The sequence below is a fragment of the Manis javanica genome, chromosome 6 (assembly GCF_040802235.1).
Source record: "Manis javanica isolate MJ-LG chromosome 6, MJ_LKY, whole genome shotgun sequence".
NCBI classification, from domain to species: Eukaryota; Metazoa; Chordata; class Mammalia; order Pholidota; family Manidae; genus Manis; species Manis javanica.
In genome coordinates, this window is record NC_133161.1 from 146090029 (window position 1) to 146108368 (window position 18340).

General features: G+C 42.4%; 1 protein-coding gene across 5 annotated transcripts in view; it reads right to left on the reverse strand.

Annotated features, from left to right (window-relative positions):
* The window catches only part of RNF214 (ring finger protein 214), a 46711-nt gene that overhangs the window by 873 nt on the left and 27498 nt on the right, over positions 1–18340 (reverse strand). For 2 of the 5 annotated variants that reach the window (XM_073239736.1, XM_073239734.1), the window contains exons 7-14: positions 3581–3677; positions 3100–3188; positions 2423–2513; positions 2141–2239; positions 1568–1944; positions 1304–1436; positions 987–1091; positions 619–714 (exon numbers count right to left, since the gene is read on the reverse strand). In XM_073239736.1, coding sequence (XP_073095837.1) covers positions 619–714; positions 987–1091; positions 1304–1436; positions 1568–1944; positions 2141–2239; positions 2423–2513; positions 3100–3188; positions 3581–3677 — 1087 coding nt within the window. Of the gene's footprint in view, positions 1–618; positions 715–986; positions 1107–1303; positions 1437–1567; positions 1945–2140; positions 2240–2422; positions 2514–3099; positions 3189–3580; positions 3678–18340 lie in introns of all 5 variants that reach the window. The other 3 variants (XM_073239737.1, XM_073239735.1, XM_073239733.1) reach the window with 2 other exon arrangements.

Below are 18340 nucleotides of genomic sequence, written 5' to 3' on the forward strand. Positions count from 1 at the left end.
TGTGCCTTTCTATGATCCATTCAGTCTGAGCTGAGCTTCCATTTCCGATTACCTATCACCCTGGGATCTGACCAGGAATTTAGATGTAAATTCAGTTTCACTGGAAAATGAAAATGAACAAAATAGGGAAGGGCTCGTCCCTGTCGCTGAGACTTAACTCTGCCTGGTAATAGTAAGAGACAGGAATAGCGGGTCAGTTTGTGAAGATGACCTCTAACAGACAGGCCTTCAAGCTAGTCTGTTCATGGAGTTATTAATCTCATATTCAGGTTCCCAATTCCATTCCTCTCACCTAAGCAAAGTCTCCTGACAATGCTCTATTTGAAACAACAGTTAGATGTGTATTCCCTAGTGTCAGTTTTCCCAGAAAGTGACCTCTCAGAGCTCTAGTATGAACTGCTTACCCAGTCCCCTAAGGGGAGTGAGGTGAGAGGAAACTGGGAGATCCTAATCGCCAGTATTCTGAATTCTGCTGATGTGTAAGCCACAATTTACTGAAAACCTTATGTTTAGATATTAATGATGAACATCAACACATTAAAATGTTCAGGGAAAATTAAATCATCTCAACTGTCAAAAAAAAAGAACTGGAGAACGAGGAAGGTATGTAGTACCCACCTCCTTGTGCAACACATGGGTACAGGCCATTGGATGCAGCTCACTGGGCTGGACCAGCTTCTGGCACATTAGACACAGCTTACAGGCGGCTGGAGCCTGCAGAACAGAGGAGGGGTGGTCAAAACAGTAAGAACCTCTGGGTTTCCCTGTCTTTCATGTCCACGATTCCATGGAGCAAAAAGACATTATACCAAAAGAAATAAAAGTTCAAATACAGACTTGCTGAAAGTACTTGCATTTTCCCAGCTGGGGCTGCCAACAACTCAGCTGGTGAGATGGTGGCTTTTTCCTGCACTCTACCTGTAAACCTGCTCCCTCCTTCCCCCCAGCTTCTCCACATCCCAGTTTTCAAAGAAAAAGAATCTTACATGCGAAGACCTTCCAGGATATGAAACTTGGGCAGAAGGCAAGAACATTGGGGTACTGATTTGGGTCAGTGGAGCAGGGAACAAGGCCCGGATCCGACCAAGTGGCTGTGGGCAGAAACACTGTCAGAGTATGGAAGCAGAGTCTGAGTACCAGAGCGTATCACAAAAAGAAATAATTTATTTCCCAGGCCAGAAAAGGAAGAAAGCAGACCAGAGAGCCCTGGCTACAGTGCTGTTTCCCACTCCAGGTTTTTCTGAAGTCGACCCCTTCCCCATCATTTCGGCAGCTCCGAGTCACCCCAGGCAGCTCTTCCTACCTGGGCACCAGCTGCCACCCGCTCATGTTCCGCCAGCCGGGCGGCTACCAACTGGATCAGTTCCTCCATGGTCAGACCTGCCATGGTGGTCCGTGCCGTCTTTATTTGCTGAAGAATGTTGGTCATCTGGGCCCTAAGGAAGAAAAATGTCCAGGGAGGGTGCTTACACTATGCTCATGGGGCATGTCCATGAAACCTCCCCTACTGAGCCCATAAACATCTCTCTGACAAACTTTTTTTAAATTAGCCCTTAAAGATACTCACTTATTGCATTGTGGGAACCGAGTCAACAGCTTCTCCAAGATCTTCTCCAGTTTGTCTACTGGTTGGGGCCTGGGACTTTCAGTAGAAGACTTAACACCGCCCAAGCCTGGGGGAGGCGGGATGGAGGCGGCAGGGGGCATGTGTGGACCGTGGGGGCCAACAAGGGGACCCAAGCCAGGGCTACTTCTCCCATGGGAGCCAGGAAGGGGTGGGGAAGGCTGGTTGGGCTGGGACAGGGCAGGGTTCAGGCCTGGGAAAGACAAGGAGCGGGGGTCTGCACTGGGCATAACCATGGGCACTGTGACCTGCCCAATGGAGAAGGGCATCCGAGGAGCCAGAGAGGGGCTGGGCTGAAACACCTGGAGCAGGAAGTCTGTCTGCAGAGGTGGAGACAGAAAAGAAGAAGATAAAGCTGAGAGCTGGAGCGGAAACCAACAAGCAACTCCTACACCAAGTAATACCAATAATCATTATAACCAATAATAAAACCAGCAACTTCAAAAAAAGAACAAGTTAGAGACTGGCTGTGCCACAGACACAGAAAGGCAGACTCCCCCCAGCGAGCACTCCCACCTCTGACGGGGGTGGAGGCAGAGTAGGAGTGGGGATCTGAGGAAGGCTGCTCAGCTTGGCTCCATTCCTCACTGACTGGATGTGACTATTAAACTGGTCCTGGAAAAGAGAGCAAGGAAGAGATTACCCTTCACTGCTGAGCCACGTGGGCCTCTCCAGGGTACCACTCAGTGCCACGAAAACAGCAGGGGCCCCGGGTGGCAGTGACAAGGCCCCTCCTTGTCCCTAGGAGTCACCTGCACAGACCAACTCTGACTCATGGTCACCCACTACCACACTTACCCGAACATTCTTTTTCATTATCCGAACTCCATTCAGCCTTGTCTCCCACTCCTGTTTGGAACGAACTGTCTCTAGTGTTGGGGGAGTTGACCTTTCAAGAAACCAACAGGAATTTAAAGAATTAAACACAGACCCACTTCTAAGTCTCTGAGATCACAGAACCGTGGCTGGCTCCTGGGCCCAGACAGAAGAGGTCAGACCAGGTGCAAGAGAGAGCCGAGGTTCTCAGTCATTTGCCTCACTTTCACTCCAGCACCTTTTAAGCGGAGCACTGGAGAAAGAGGACCGCCCGCAGGGAGAGGGTTTCCGCCTGCCCGTGAATGACACAGGGGCCTTCCGGGTTCCATGGCAGGAGGCGGGAGGAGAGACGACTACAGAAGAAAACAGACCTCCAACGATGTCTGTTGTGCTCTGACACTGTAAGAGACACTGCTTATCCAGTCGGACCAAATACAATAAAAATAAGAAACTGCAGAAGAGAAGAATTAGAGCTCAAGGCAGTTCAGACGCAGGGAGACATCACTGAACAGTCACTACCGCACAGGCAGAGATGGCCTTGAGGCCCCTGTGGCCCCAGGGCAGGCACAGGCTACCTCACCTCGGGTCTCAAATGCCTGAAAAACCAAGTGCAACGAGCCCGGCAGGGCCACCGACACCCTAGAGCGGGGGGCACTCACTTGAGGTAAGTAAGGCGCAGCTCTGCCTCCTTCTCTGCTTCTTCCAGCTTCAGGACCAGCAACTCTTTCCGACTCTCTAGCGACAGGATCTAAGGAGACCACACAGCACACACTCAAATACTTTATTCATTTGCCATACACGAGGCCGCTGCTAGATCGTGAACACAAGGGCCATATGGTATGATCCTTACACGGCTTAGGGCTATGACACTACCAGAAGTTTATGTCATCTGCAAATGGCTTTCATTTTCCATACTTTTTATATTACTTGTAAATTAGTATGTGTGTTCCCATCCAAGTACTAACCAGGCCCAACCCTGCTTAGCTTCCGGGTGCACGCTCCAAAAGTGATATAATACAGATTAGCATTTGCTTCTTGGGAAGAGAGTAGAAAATAAAATGAGTTTATCAGATCAAAAAAAAGGAGCTATGTCATCTGGAAGCCTGGAACCGAGGCTCCACACGGGATGGCTCTCCTCACCTCCGCCTTCCAGGCTCGTTCTGTCTCTTCCATAATGTTCCGATTTATTTCGCCATCCTGATTCTTGAGTCTATCCAGCTCCATTTCCCAAACTTCTCTATAAGAAAAGAAACCAAGAATAAGACTGAGGGAAAGACAAGATTGCTAAAGGGCACCAAAGCAAAGGAATCCAAAACCGGTCTGCCACGTATGGTACAGGAAGTGTTAACACCAAGTATTGTCTCTCTTTATATATATACTATATACTATATAGGAAAAATGTTTAAAGTGGTCTGTAATTGCAAAAACACCCTGCATTTGGAAGTAAAAATGTTCACATTTCCATTTGCTAAAATAAGACTGACCAGAGCAGGAAGAAGAGCATACCTAGGCCATAAACCACCGAAAGCAGACCGTTCTCTGTCCACAGAGGACTCCGCATCCCTGCAGCATTCCTCTTATTTCCCAACATGCCTTTTGGTATGGATACTGAGAATGCAGGACCAGGCATGGGGGCTCGCTCGTGCCTGGCGCTCACCCCAGCGGAGCGGTCACTATGCGCTACCAAGCGCAGACACCAGCATGCCGATCTCCTCATTCCTTAGCTAGCGTAAACCCTTCTCAAAAGGAAGAGCTGTTCTCTTCATATCACGGGACTTACTTCCATTGGTTTCCCTGCCCCCCACCACCCACTCCCATTCCTAGAGTGTAACATATACACTCAGGATTAGGGTGGCCAACTGCCCAGTCTGTCCCAGACTGAGGGATTTCCCACAATGTAGGACAGTTGCGCATCCTACGTAGGACCAAACAGCCTGCAAAAGAAATTCCCTATGTTACCCCTGATTATAGCAAGTTCTACGGCTGAAAGCAAGATGATCACCTAGATCAGCTGACAGAATTATATGGAAATGTTAAATCATTTTCACTGGAATTTTAAGAAATGCAACTAAGAAGAAAAAGGTTGGAAAGAGTTAGATCTTCAGAAAAACGTTCCCACTTTTCTTCAGTGAAAGAAACAAGTTTATTTCTCTTCTGTTTTTTTAGTAGCCTTACATATAGGAAAGGGAACAATTCTCTTAATTAGTTTTTGAGGTACTGTCTTCTTTCCTTTGACCCAATCTTCCACACATCCCTGCCCTCTTTTTCACAGATAAAGTATGGGTGTGTGTGTGTGTGTGTGTGTGTGTTCATTCACTGATTTACTAACATTAGTCTCCCCTCTACTGACAATGTCTACTCACATAATAGAAACGACCAAGTGGACCCTTCTTCCTTAGTCTCCAGGTGTTCTCCTTCCCAAATAACTTCCTGCCAGAGGAAGAATTCTCTAATAATTCTTTAGACAAAAGTTTTAAGGAAGCTGTGTTTTCCTGCTATAACACACATTCCTCAAGTTAAAAAGTATATGAATCACAGTTCTCTTACCGTAAGAAAACGTGAAATATGTGTGGGGTTAATTAATGATGCATCCAGCCCCCGTCCCAAAAACAGATCGAGTAGAGAGAAAGGGGGATAGAGGGGAGAGAGAGACACACACACACACTGGGCATGGGTATTCAATGACATCTCTTGAGCAGCACAGCAATCCAGGCTTTTGCCAAAACCTAGGGACATAAAGATGCCCAGCTCACAACCCAGTGGTTTGCCAGGTGAACAAAAGGAACAAGGAAATTCTGGGCAGTACAAACAGCATGTGCAACGGCGACAGAGTAACACAGAGCCCAGCTGAGGAGGCAGTCCAGGTAGTTCAGCAGGCAGTGGCCATACAAGTCTAGCACTAGGTGCTGTCATGTGGGCCAAGGATATAGATGAGAGTCCACAAACTACCAGAGATAGCAGTGGAAGCCACAGGTATGGACAAAATGATTCGACTAACAGCAGTTTGCAAGACACAATCCACAGTCCCCAAAACCCTTTGAAGGCCTGGTCTATGAGGCAAAACATAGACCACAACACTGAAATTATGTGTCGCCTTTACTCTCACTCTTTAATGAGTCTGGAGAGCATTTTCCAGAGGCTCCACAACAGGTGATGATGTCATCATTCTGACGGTTAATGGAATATATGCTCCTGTAATGTTTCCAGCACTTTCTAAGATAGTAGATTTAGGATATAATTTAAGCTCTCTATTTTTTTCCTTCTTGATACTTCTGTTATGCTTTTAATGGCTCTCTTTAGTTACACATGCTGTATATGGGTATACAATGGGGAAATGACAGCCTCTTCAACAACTGGTGTTGGCAAAACTGCACAGCTACATATAAGAGAATGAAACTGGATTATTGTCTAACTTCATACACAGAAGTAACTTGAAACGGATCAAGGACCTGAATGTAAGTCATGAAACCAAAGAACTCTTAGAAGAGAACATAGGCAAAAATCTCTTGAATATAAACATGAGCAATTTTTTTTCTGACCATATCTCCTCGGGCAAGGGAAACAAAAGCAAAAATGAATAGGACTACATTGAACTAAAAAGCTTCTATACAGCAAAGGACACCATCAGTAGAACAAAAAGGCATCCTATAGTATAGGAGAATATATTCGTAAATGACATATCTGACAAGGGGTTAACATCCAAAATACATAAATAACTCATATGCCTCAACATCCAAAAAACAAATAACCTGATTAAAAAACAGGTGGAGGATATGAACAGATACTTCTCCAAAGAAGAAATTCAGATGGCCAACAGGCACGTGAAAAGATGCTCCACATTGCTAATTATCAGGGAAATGCTAATTAAAACCATAATGAGACATCACCTCACACCAGTTAGGATGGCCAACATCCAAAAGACAAGCAACAACAAATGCTGGTGAGGATACGGAGAAAGGGGAACCCTCCTACACTGCTGGTGGGAATGTAAATTAGTTCAACCATTGTGGAAAGCAATATGGAGGTTCCTCAAAAAACTAAAAATAGAAATACCATTTCACCCAGGAATTCCACTCCTAGGAATTTACTCAAAGAAAACAAGATCACAGATTCAATGAGTTATATGCACCCTTATGTTTATCACAGCACTATTTACAATAGCCAAGATATGGAAGCAACCTAAGTGTCCATCAGTAGATGAATGGATAAAGAAGATGTGGTACATATACACAATGGAATATTATTCAGCCATAAGAAAGAAATAAATCCTACCATTTGCAGCAACATGGATGGAGCTAGAGGGTATTATGCTCAGTGAATTAAGCCAGGTGTAGAAAAACAAGTACGAAATGATTTCACTCATTTGTGGAATATAACAATAAAGGAAAACTGAAGGAATAAAACAGCAGCAGACTCACAGACTCCAAGAAGGGACTAGCGGTGACCAAAGAGAAGGGGTTGGGGAGGGTGGGGAGGGAGGGAGAAAGGGATTGAGGGGCATTATGATTGGCCCACATGGTGTGTGTGGGGTCACAGGGAAGACAGTGCAGCACAGAGGAGACAAGTAGTGACTCTGTGACACCTTGCGACACTGATGGACAGTGTCTGCAGTGTGGTGTGAGGGGGGACTTGATAATATGGGCAAATGTTGAAACCACAATGTTACTCACATGGAACTTTCTTAAGATTGTGTATCAATGATACCTTAATAAAAAAATTTACATAAAAAAGTTATACATATACAGGAATGCATAGAAGCTGATGCAGAGAGAGATAAAAGCATCTCCAGGAATGAAACAATATTAAGAGAACTGTGTGACCAATCCAAAAGGAACAATATCCGCATTATAGGGGTACCAGAGGAAGAAGAGAGAGAAAAAGGGATAGAAAGTGTCTTTGAAGAAATAATTGCTGAGAACTTTCCCAAACTGGGGGAGGAAATAGTTGCTCAGACTGCAGAGGCACACAGAACTTCTGAGAGATGGGATCCAAAGAGGACAACACCAAGACACATAATAATTAAAATGGCAAAGATCAAGGACAGGGACAGAGTATTAAAGGCAGCCAGAGAAGAGTAAAAAGGTCTCCTACAAAGGAAAACCCATCAGGCTATCATCAGACTTCTCAACAGAAACCTTACAGGCAGGAAGAGAATGGCATGATGTATTTAATGCAATGAAACAGAAGGGCCTTGAACTAAGGATACTGTATCCAGCACGACTATCACTTAAATATGAAGGAGAGATTAAACAATTCCTAGACAAGCAAAAGTTGAGGGAATTTGCCTCCCACAAACCACCTCTACAGGGTATCTTAGAGGGACTGCTCTAGACGGGAGCACTCCTAAAAAGAGCACAGAACAAAACACCCAACATATGAAGAATGGAGGAGGAGGAAAAAGAAGGGAAAGAAATAATCATCAGACTGTGTTTATAACAGCTCAATAAAAAGTTATACATAATCTCTACAATCTCATTGTCCAGAAATCATTCAAATTTCAAAGTTCTCCAGGTATCCAGGCAGAAACAAATACTTTTTGTTACTTTGCTTTGCCATAGTATTTTTTAAATCTTTGGAAAACTTTCTCAATTTTACTTATATCTAAAATGCATTATTTTAGAATTTAATATTTTTCCTAAAAGAAAATTTATTTGTAATTTTTCTCTTATATTTAAAAATCTATCGCTGGCTCAAAAAGGGGAGCTTAGAAGACTTTCTCAATCCACAGCTGCAATGTATACATCTAAAGATAATATAAAAGATGCAAATGGCCTAGAGTTATCTGCTGATGGAAAGAATTTACTCCAAGGAAACTTGGCAAAATTGTAAATAAGAAACCAAAGTATGACAAGAGCCACCTTTCTCTTGACTTTATAGATGTTCATAATTTACCTTATTGCATCTTAAGCAACAGGTCATTTTCTAACTATATTATGCCATTTAACTTATGGTAACATTTTGAGACCAATGATTTAGAATAAAAAAAATGGAACTGATTATTCTAAATGCAGATGTAATTAAGACTTCAAAACTCTTAGAAACTGTTAAAGTCTTTCGGACTGGAAACGAAAAAGCCCCAGGAGGGCCTTTGCCTGCTAAGTTACTGGACGGCACGAGAAGCACAACCTTGTACAGCTGACACAGCTGCAGGCCTCCTGAATGAAAAGTCGGTAAAATAAATCACGGCAGCACCACTTTCTAGTAATACAGTAACTCACCAAATTAAAGGTTTTGTTGCAAATTGAAGACTTACCTAAGATCTCATCCGTAGAATTGTAGTTTTGCTGTACAAACAGGCAAATCTACAGATGTAGTCAGACTTGCTGTTTCATTTTTTTCAGCTAGTACCGGCACTGATTAAAGATGACGTGTGAATTCTCAGCAACAAACACAAGTGATGTTCACATAGTCTAAGGTGAATAATAGTTTTCAATTTCATGGCTTAATTTTAAGTTTTTCTTAAGGATGTCCACGATGAAGCTAAAAAATAGTTAATTTTATTAAATCTCGACCCTTAAATACACATCTCTGTACTATTCTGTTCCATGAAATGCTACCTACCAAAGTATAAGGGTTGTCTTGAGGAAAAGCTCTTGTGAGACAGTTTGAGTTGTGAGTGTCTTGTGAGACAGGCTGAACTAGCCTCTTTTTTTAAGAAACACCATATTTACTTGAAAGAACAGCTGATGGACAAACGGTTATTTGAACTTGAGTATTTGGCAGACATGTTCTTGAAAATGAATAAGTACTCCTGTTATTTGAAAGAAAACAACTGACAAAATTTATTGCCAACTATAAAATCTAAATTGAAAAAATTAGAATTTTGGAAGACCTACTGGTCATTGGAGCTTGAAGGCTTCCCACTACTTAAGAACTATTCTGATGAGATTAACAGTGATATAAACAAATGTGATTCTCCATATATTATACACATGGAGGGTCTGAATGACTTTGAACCAATTTTCCAAGTTGCCAATGCACTGTATTACCAAATCAACTGTGGGACCCACTTGGAACCCCACAGTTGGTATAAAGATTATTTTAGGCTGAAGACATTTGAGATTCAAGAGATGCAGAAAAAAGCCTTCTGGGAGCTTCCCTTATCTGACTAAAAAGCAGCAACTTCTGGGAAATAAGGCCATCATAAATTCTTTTTCAAGGCAGATCTACTCCTGAGAGAGAATGCTAATAAAATCTACCCTAAACTACCAGGGGAGGTTTGTGGCCCTGAAGGAGACAGAAAAACCACTCATAACCATACAGACAAATATCACAAATTCTTAATCCCTTCTTTGTTCTCCTAAAACCCCATTTATCTTGCCAAAAAGACCCATGAGTGCCCTTCTGCAATGGTACAGCCGATGAAGGCAGACTACAGAGGATTTTTTAAACAGTGAAACTACCCTGTATGGTATCGTAATTATGGATATATGTCACTACACGTTTGTCCAAACCCACTGAATGTACAACACCAAGAGTGAACTCTAAGGTAAAATGTGGTCTTTTGATAATTATGACGTGCCAGTGTAGGTTCACCCCTGGTAAAAAATGTACCATTCTGGTAAGTAATATTGATAGTAAGGGGGCTGTGCATGTGTGGGGTAGGAGGTATACTGGAAAGCTCTGCACCTTCCTCTCCATGTTGCTATAAATCTGAAACTGCTCTAAAACAAACAGCCTTAAAAATAAAGGAATGAACACTGATACACTTCCCACCCATCACAACATCACAGATGAATCTCAAAGATATGCTGAGTATAAGAAGCTAGACACAAATATCTAGAAAAGGTCAGTATAATGAATGGTGACAGAAAGCACTTCAGCGTTCACCTAGGAACAGCGGTAAGGAAGGGCGGTGACGGAGAAGGAATACAGGGAACAGTTTAAGTTACTGGTACATGCCATACCTTGGTTGATTTGTGTTTATATGCACGATTATTTATAAAAATTCATCGATATTTAACATAAGTACCATTTATTGCATGTACATTGTATTTAAAACTTTTTTAGTTTTTAAAAATCTAATGGTTAATTCTAAATTTCTTACAATTAAGACTGAAAATTTCCCAATTACTTTATCCGAGAACATGAAGGCAATATTATATATCTCCATCAGAGCTCTTGGGTCACCAAGTGCCTTGTCAATGAGCAGCAGTACTTTGAAAAGAATTTCCTTTCCTGAGCAGCAGGTCTCAACAGTGGGCTTAAGACATTTAGTAAGCCGTATTGTAAGGAGATGTGCTGTCACTCCAGGCCTTGCCGTTCCACTTAGAGAGCACAGGCAGAGCACATTCAGCCTCGTTCTTAAGGGCCCTGGGAGCTTTGGAATGGCAAATGAGCACGGATCCCGCTTAGAGTCACCAGCTGCCTTAGCCCCTCCCAGGAGAGTCGGCCTGTCCTTTGAAGCCGGGCATTGACTCTCCTGTCCAGCTAAGAAAGTCCTAGACGGCATCTTCCTCCAGTACAGAGCTGTTCGTCTACCCTGGGAATCTGCTGTCCAGTGTAGCCGCCTTCGGGAATGATGTCAGCCAGATCTGCTGCGGAACCTGCTGCAGCTTCTCCGTCAGCACCTGCAGCTTCACCTGCATTTTTCTGTGGTGGAAACACCTTCTTCCCTCAAACCTCAAGAAGCAACCTCTGCTAGTTTCTGTCTTTTCCTCTGCAGCTTCTTCACGTCTGTCAGCCTTCACAGAACTGGAGAGTTGGCGCCTTGCTCTGGATTAGGGTTTAGCTTAAGGGAACGTTAACGCTGGATTTGATCTTCATTCCAGACCACTAACACTTCCTCCATATCAGCAATTAGGCTGTTCAGCTTTCTCATCATCCATGTGTTCATAGGAGAAGCACTTCTAATTTCCTTCAATAGTATCTCCTTTGCATTCACAATTTGGCTAACTGGCTCAAGAGCCCTAGCTCTCTGCCGATCTCAGCCTTCCTCACTCAACTCAGTCATTTCTGGCTTTTGATTTAAAGGGAGAGACATGAAGCTCTTCCTTTCATCCCAACACTCAGAGGCACAACAGGGTCATTAATTGGACTAGTTTCAGTGCCGTGTCTCAGGGAGTGGTGGGCTGGAGGAGGGGGAGAGATGGGGAACAGCTGGTTGGTGGGGCTGTCAGAATGCACACATTTATTAAGTCAGCCATCTTATATGGGCATGGTTTTGGCACCCCAAAACAATTACAACAGTAACATAAAATATCACTGACCACAGACCACCATACAAATATAATACAGAAAAACTTTGAAATATTGGGGAAACTACCAAAATGTGATGCAGAAATACAAAGCAAACAAATGCTGCTAAAAAAATGGTGCTGACAGCCCTTATCAACACAGGATTGCCATAAGCCTTCAATCTAGAAAAAACATGTCATCTGCAAAGAACAATAAAATGTGGTCTTCCTGTATACCAATGTAATAGAATAGTACTCAGGAATAGACCCACAAGTTATACAGATGACTAATAATGTCATCTGGCTTTTCGCTAAGGTATCAAGCAATCCAATGGGGAAAGGAAAGTCTTCAATAAATGGTACTGGAATAACTAGATATCCACATGGAAAAAAGTGAACCTCAACCTCATCTTCTCACCATGCACAAAAATCAACTTCAGATGGATACAGTCATAAAGGTAAAACCTAAAATGATAAAGGTTCCACAAGAAAACAGAGGAGAACATCTTTGCTACTTCAGAGTATGCAAATGTTTCTCAGGACAGAGAATGCAATCAGTATAAAAGAAAACTTTATAAATCAGACATCCTTGAAATTAAACTTGTATGCATCAAAAGATGCAATTAAAAACTGAATAGCTAAGTCAGAGTGGAAGAAAATTTTTACAGAATATAACTGACAAAGAGATTATATTTGGATATGCAAAGAACTTTTTTTTGTATTTACTTTATTTTATTATTTTTATTTTGGTATCATTAATCTACAATTACATGAGTGACATTATGGTTACTAGACTCCCCCCATCATCAAGTCCCCACCACATATCCCATTACAGTCACTGTCCATCAGCATAGTAAGATGCTATAGCATCACTACTTGTCTTCTCTGTATATACTGCCTTCCCCTTTTCCCCCCTACCCCTTCATTATGTGTGCTAATTGTAATGCCCCTTCTCGCCCCTTGTCCCTCCCTTCCCACCCATCCTCCCCAGTCCCTTTCCCTTTGGTAACTGTTAGTCCATTCTTGGGTTCTGTGCTTCTGCTGCTGTTTTGTTCCTTCAGTGTTTTTTCTTTGTTCTTATACTTCACAGATGAGTGAAATCATTTGATACTTGTCTTTCTCTGCCTGGCTTATTTCACTGAGCATAATACCCTCTAGCTCCATCCATGTTGTTGCAAATGGTAGGATTTGTTTTCTTCTTATGGCTGAATAATATTCCATTGTGTATATGTACCACATCTTCTTTATCCATTCATCTACTGATGGACACTTAGGTTGCTTCCATTTCTTGGCTATTGTAAATAGTGCTGCGATAAACATAGGGGGGAATATGTCTTTTTCAAACTGGACTGCTGCATTCTTGGGGTAAATTCCTAGAAGTGGAATTCCTGGGTCAAATGGTATTTCTATTTTGAGTTTTTTGAGGAACCTCCGTACTGCTTTCCACAATGGTTGAACTAATTTACATTCCCACCAGCAGTGTAGGAGGGTTCCCCTTTCTCCACATCCTCGCCAACATTTGTTGTTGTTTGTCTTTTGGATGGTGGCGATCCTTACTGGTGTGAGGTGATATCTCATTGTGGCTTTAATTTGCATTTCTCTGATGATTAGTGATGTGGAGCATCTTTTCACGTGCCTGTTGGCCATCTGAATTTCTTCTTTGGAGAAGTGTCTGTTCAGCTCCTCTGCCCATTTTTTTAATTGGACTATTTGCTTTTTGTTTCTTGAGGTGTGTGAGCTCTTTATATATTTTGAATGTCAATCCTTTATCGGATATGTCATTTATGAATATATTCTCCCATACTGTAGGATGTCTTTTTGTTCTACTGATGGTGTGTCCTTTGCTGTACAGAAGCTTTTCAGCTTGATATAGTCCCACTTGTTCATCTTTGCTTTTGTTTCCCTTGCCTGGGGAGATGCATTCATGAAGAAATTGCTCATGTTTATGTCCAAGAGATTTTTGCCCATGTTTTTTTCTAAGAGTTTTATGGTTTTATGACTTACATTCAGGTCTTTGATCCATTTTGAATTTACTTTTGTGTATGGGGTTAGACAGTGATCCAGTTTCATTCTCTTACATGTAGCTGTCCAGTTTTGCCAACACCAGCTGTTGAAGAGGCTGTCATTTCCCCACTGTATGTCCATGGCTCCTTTATTGTATATTAATTGACCATATATGTTTGGGTTAATGTCTGGACTCTATTCTGTTTCACTGGTCTGTGGGTCTGTTCTTGTACCAGTACCAAACTGTCTTGATTACTGTGGCTTTATAGTAGAGCTTGAAGTTGGATGCAAAGAACTTTTACTGCACAATACTAAAAAGCTAAAAACTCAACCAGAAAAAGGCAGAAAGGGCAAAAATTTGGGCACCTCACAAAAACAGATATATGAATGGCCAATAAGCACATGAGAAGTGATCAGCATCATCAGTCATCAATGAAATGCAAATTAAAACCACAGTGGAAAACCTCTGCATAGCCACTTGGATGACAAGGATATGCAGCCAGCAACTGAACTCTCATACACTGCAGGTAGGGTGTAAAATGGTATAGCCTCTTTGGAAATACGTTTGTCAGTTCCTTAGAAAACTAAACATAAATCCACCCTACAACCCAGCAATTCTACTCCTAGGGGTTTACCCAAAACCAATAAAAAGCGTATGTACACATAGACACTTGCACTTGAATCTTCATAGCGCATTTACTTGTGACAGTCTAAATCTGGAAACCATGAGAAACCCATGAAAGGAGAATGGGTAAGTGAAGTGTGGAACATTGACAAGAGGAATACTATTCAACAATAGAGAGCAACAACATGAATGAATGTCAAAAGCACGAAACTGAATGAAAGTCCTATACAAAGAGTACATACTAAGAGGCGGGTCCAAAACAGTGGCACTGAAAGAGCCTGAGCCACCTCCTCTCACATACACACTGAATCGACACCTGCACACAGAGCAGCTCATCCCAAGAAGAACGCAGGCCTGAGTGAACACCTGCACAATGAGGGATAAGACGACCACAAGAAGGACAGCAAGAGACACGGAGACATGGTAATGGGGGGAGCCCCACTCCCAGCACAGCCCTGCAGTAGCGAGGGATAGCTCTTGAGCTACAGAAGCAGACTTGCCTGCCCTGGGGCACAGGATAAAAGCCACGAGTTGGAGTGTTTAAACCTGGCTGCAGCTATAACTGAAGGAAGCTGGTTTTCATAACTCAAGCACCTGCCTAACAGCAAGAGAAGCAATGGAACTCCCTCCAGGGGCAGAGGGCTGGTAAGCACCACTGTTTGTGTCCCTAGGACAGTGTTAACAGGGACAGAAGCAGGGTGAGCACCACTGTTCATGGTCCCCCCATGCAATGGTCATGCAGAAACGAACTGGGTGAGCCACGTTGTTTGCGTTACCCCTGCACATTGCTAATGGGGCAGGAGCAGGGTGTGAACACATCATCTCCAAATGTGATGGAGGCGACCTCCCAGCCCCTGTCCAGACCCGAACACACTTAGCAGAGGTCCAGCAGTCCCATCCAGGTGGTACTAACATGATATTCATGCAGATTCACCCTGCCCGTGCCCCTCCCATCTCCAGCTGACCCTCATGTACAGGGTTGCCAATCTAGGAGACCCCCAGACTGCACCCATCCACCCCCAGCTGCCCATTAGCATGGCCCCAGCTGGCACCCATATAAGGAGGAAGGCCCCTGGACTATGTGCCTCTGTTCCCAGGTAACCAGCTAGAGAGGAACCAGTCCACTGCCCACCAAGGAGCTTGCCAGACCATGTCCCTTTGAAATAAGCATGGCCCTGGCTGGCACCCACACAGGAGACCCTTGGCCCACATCTGCGAGGCCCTTGCACTGGGATACCCAGTCCACAGCCACCCAGCCTCCAGCAAGGCACATGCAGTCTCCCAAGGGGACATTTCTACACAGGCCATGCCCAGCGAGACGGAGAGAGGTAGACCTTTCACCTAACCTACAGAAACAAACACAGAAGTTAAACAAAATGAGGAGACACAGTAATATGCTTGAAACAAAAGAACATGACAAAACTTCAGGAACAGAACTACCTGAAACACAGTTGAATAATCTACCCAACAAACAATTTAAAGTAACAGTTGTACAGATGCTCACTTGGGAGAAAACAGACTTGAGAAAAAAGTGGAAGAACTTGGTGAGAACCTTTACAAAGAGATGGAAAACAGAACCAATTGGAAACAAAGGATACATCTCAGTGAAATGAAAAATACTCTAGAAGGAATCAACAGCAAAACAGAGGATGCAGAAGAACAGATCAGGGATTTGGAAGACAGAGTGATGGAACACTCGAGCTGAATAGCAGAAAAAAAAAATAAAAAGAAATGAGGCTAGGTTAAGAGAACTCTGGAACAACATCAAACATCATAATATTTGTATTGTAGAGAGTCCTAGAAGGAGAAGGAGAAAGAGAGGGGCAGAAAACTTATTTAAACAAGTAATAGCTGAAAACTTCCCTAAGCTAGGGAAGGAAACAGACCTCCAGGTCCAGAAAGCGCAGAGAGCCCCAACCAAGATGAACACAAAGAGGTCTATACCAAGACACATAATAATTAAAATATCACAGATCAAAGACAAAGAGAACCTTAAAAGCAGACTGAGAAAAGCAATGGGTTTACCTACAAGGGAAACCCCACAAGGCTCTCAGCCAACTTTTCAGCAGAAATTCTACTGGCCAGAAGGGAACTGAGAACAGTCTACCCAGCTATCATTCAGAAGTGAAGGAAAGATGAAGAGCTTCTCAGATGGGCTCAGGTTCAAGGAGCTGACCGCCACTGAACCAGCCTTACCAGAAATATTACTGAGACTTCTTTAAGAGGAAAAGAAAAGGCTATACCTAGAAGCAAGGAAATTATAAAAAGAGAAAATTTCACTGGTAAAAGCAAACAGCAAAGGTGTAGACTGATTGCTTAAAAGCTAGTGTGAAGGTTATAAGACAAAAGTAGCAAAATCAACTACTTCTAAACACTAGCTAAGGAATCGCTAAACAAAAGGTGTTAAAGATAAGACATATACATAAACCACGGAGGAGGGGGGAATTAAAATGTAGTGCTGTTAGAATGCATTCGAACTCAAGCGACCAACTTAACACAGACTCCTATATATGTAAGACATTATACAGAAACCACATGAAAAGCAAAACAAAGAACAAAACAGCAGTAGGGAGGGGTTGGGGAGGGTGGGTGGGGAGGGAGAAGGGGATTAAGAGTCATCACAATTCGCAATCACGATATACGAGGTCATGGGGACGGTAACACAGCATGGAGAAGACAAGTACTGACTCTATAACATCTTACCACGTTGATAGACAGTGACAGCAATGGAGGGGGTGAGGACTTGATAATATGGGAGAATGCTGAACAACAGTGTCCTGCATGTGAAACCATCGTAAGATCATACATCAATGATACTTCAAAAAAAAAAAAAAACAAAGAAACCACATGTAACCAAACAAAACTTATAATAGATACAAAAAAATAAAGAGAAAGGAATGCAACCATAACAAGAGAAGGCAAGAGAAAAAAGATGAACCAGAGAACAATGACACAAACAGATAACGTTGAACAAAATGACATACGTACACCCCTATGAATAATTACTCTAAGTATAGACTAAATGCTTCAGTCAGCACAGGGTGGCTTGAGTGGATAAAGCACAAGACCCACCTACATGCTCCCTACAAGAGACTCACTTCAGTCCTACAGACACACACAGACTCAAACTGAAGGGATGGAAAAAGATATTCCATGTTAACAGAAATGAAAAAATAAAAGCTGAGAAACAGTACTTAGACAAAACAAATTTTTTTTTCTTTTTTTAAAATCATTCTTTATTAAGGTATTATTGATATACACTCTTTTGAAGGTTTCACATGAAAAAACAATGTGGTTACTACATTTACCCATACTATCAAGTCCCCACCCACACCCCACTGCAGTCACTGTCCATCAGTGTAGTGAGATGCCACAAATTCACTATTTGCCTTCTCTGTGCTACACTGTAGACAAAACAGAATTTAAAACAAAGACTGTAATGACAGACAAAGAAGAGCACTATATAAAGATCAAGGGTTCAATCCAGTAAGAAGACTGTAATAATGACTGTAAATATCTATGTTGCCAATAGAGGAGCACCTAGATGCATAGAGCAAATATTGACACACATAAAGGGAGAAAAATTGACAGTAATACAATAATAGCAGGGGACTGTAACACCCCACTTACACATCAGTGGACAAATTATCCAGACAGAAAATCAATTAGGAAATAGTGGCTTTGAATGACACATTAGACCAAATGGAGCTAATACACATACACAGAACATTACATCCCCAAACAGCAGAACACTTATTCTTTTCAAGTGTACACAGAACATTCTCCAGGATAGATCACATGTTAGGCCACAAAATAAGTCTTAATAAATTTAAAAAGATTGAAATCATACCAGGCATCTTTTCTGACAACAGTATGAAACTGGAAATCAATTACAGGAAAAACTGGAAAAAACAGAAACATGTGGAGGTTAAACAGCATGCTATAAACAACCAATGGGTCAATGAAGAAATTAAGGAGGAAATAAAATAATACTTGGAGAATGACAACATAGAAATATAATGTAAAATCTCTGAGATACAGCAAAGCAGTTCTAAGAAGGAAGTTAATAGCGTTATAGGCCTACATAAAGAAACA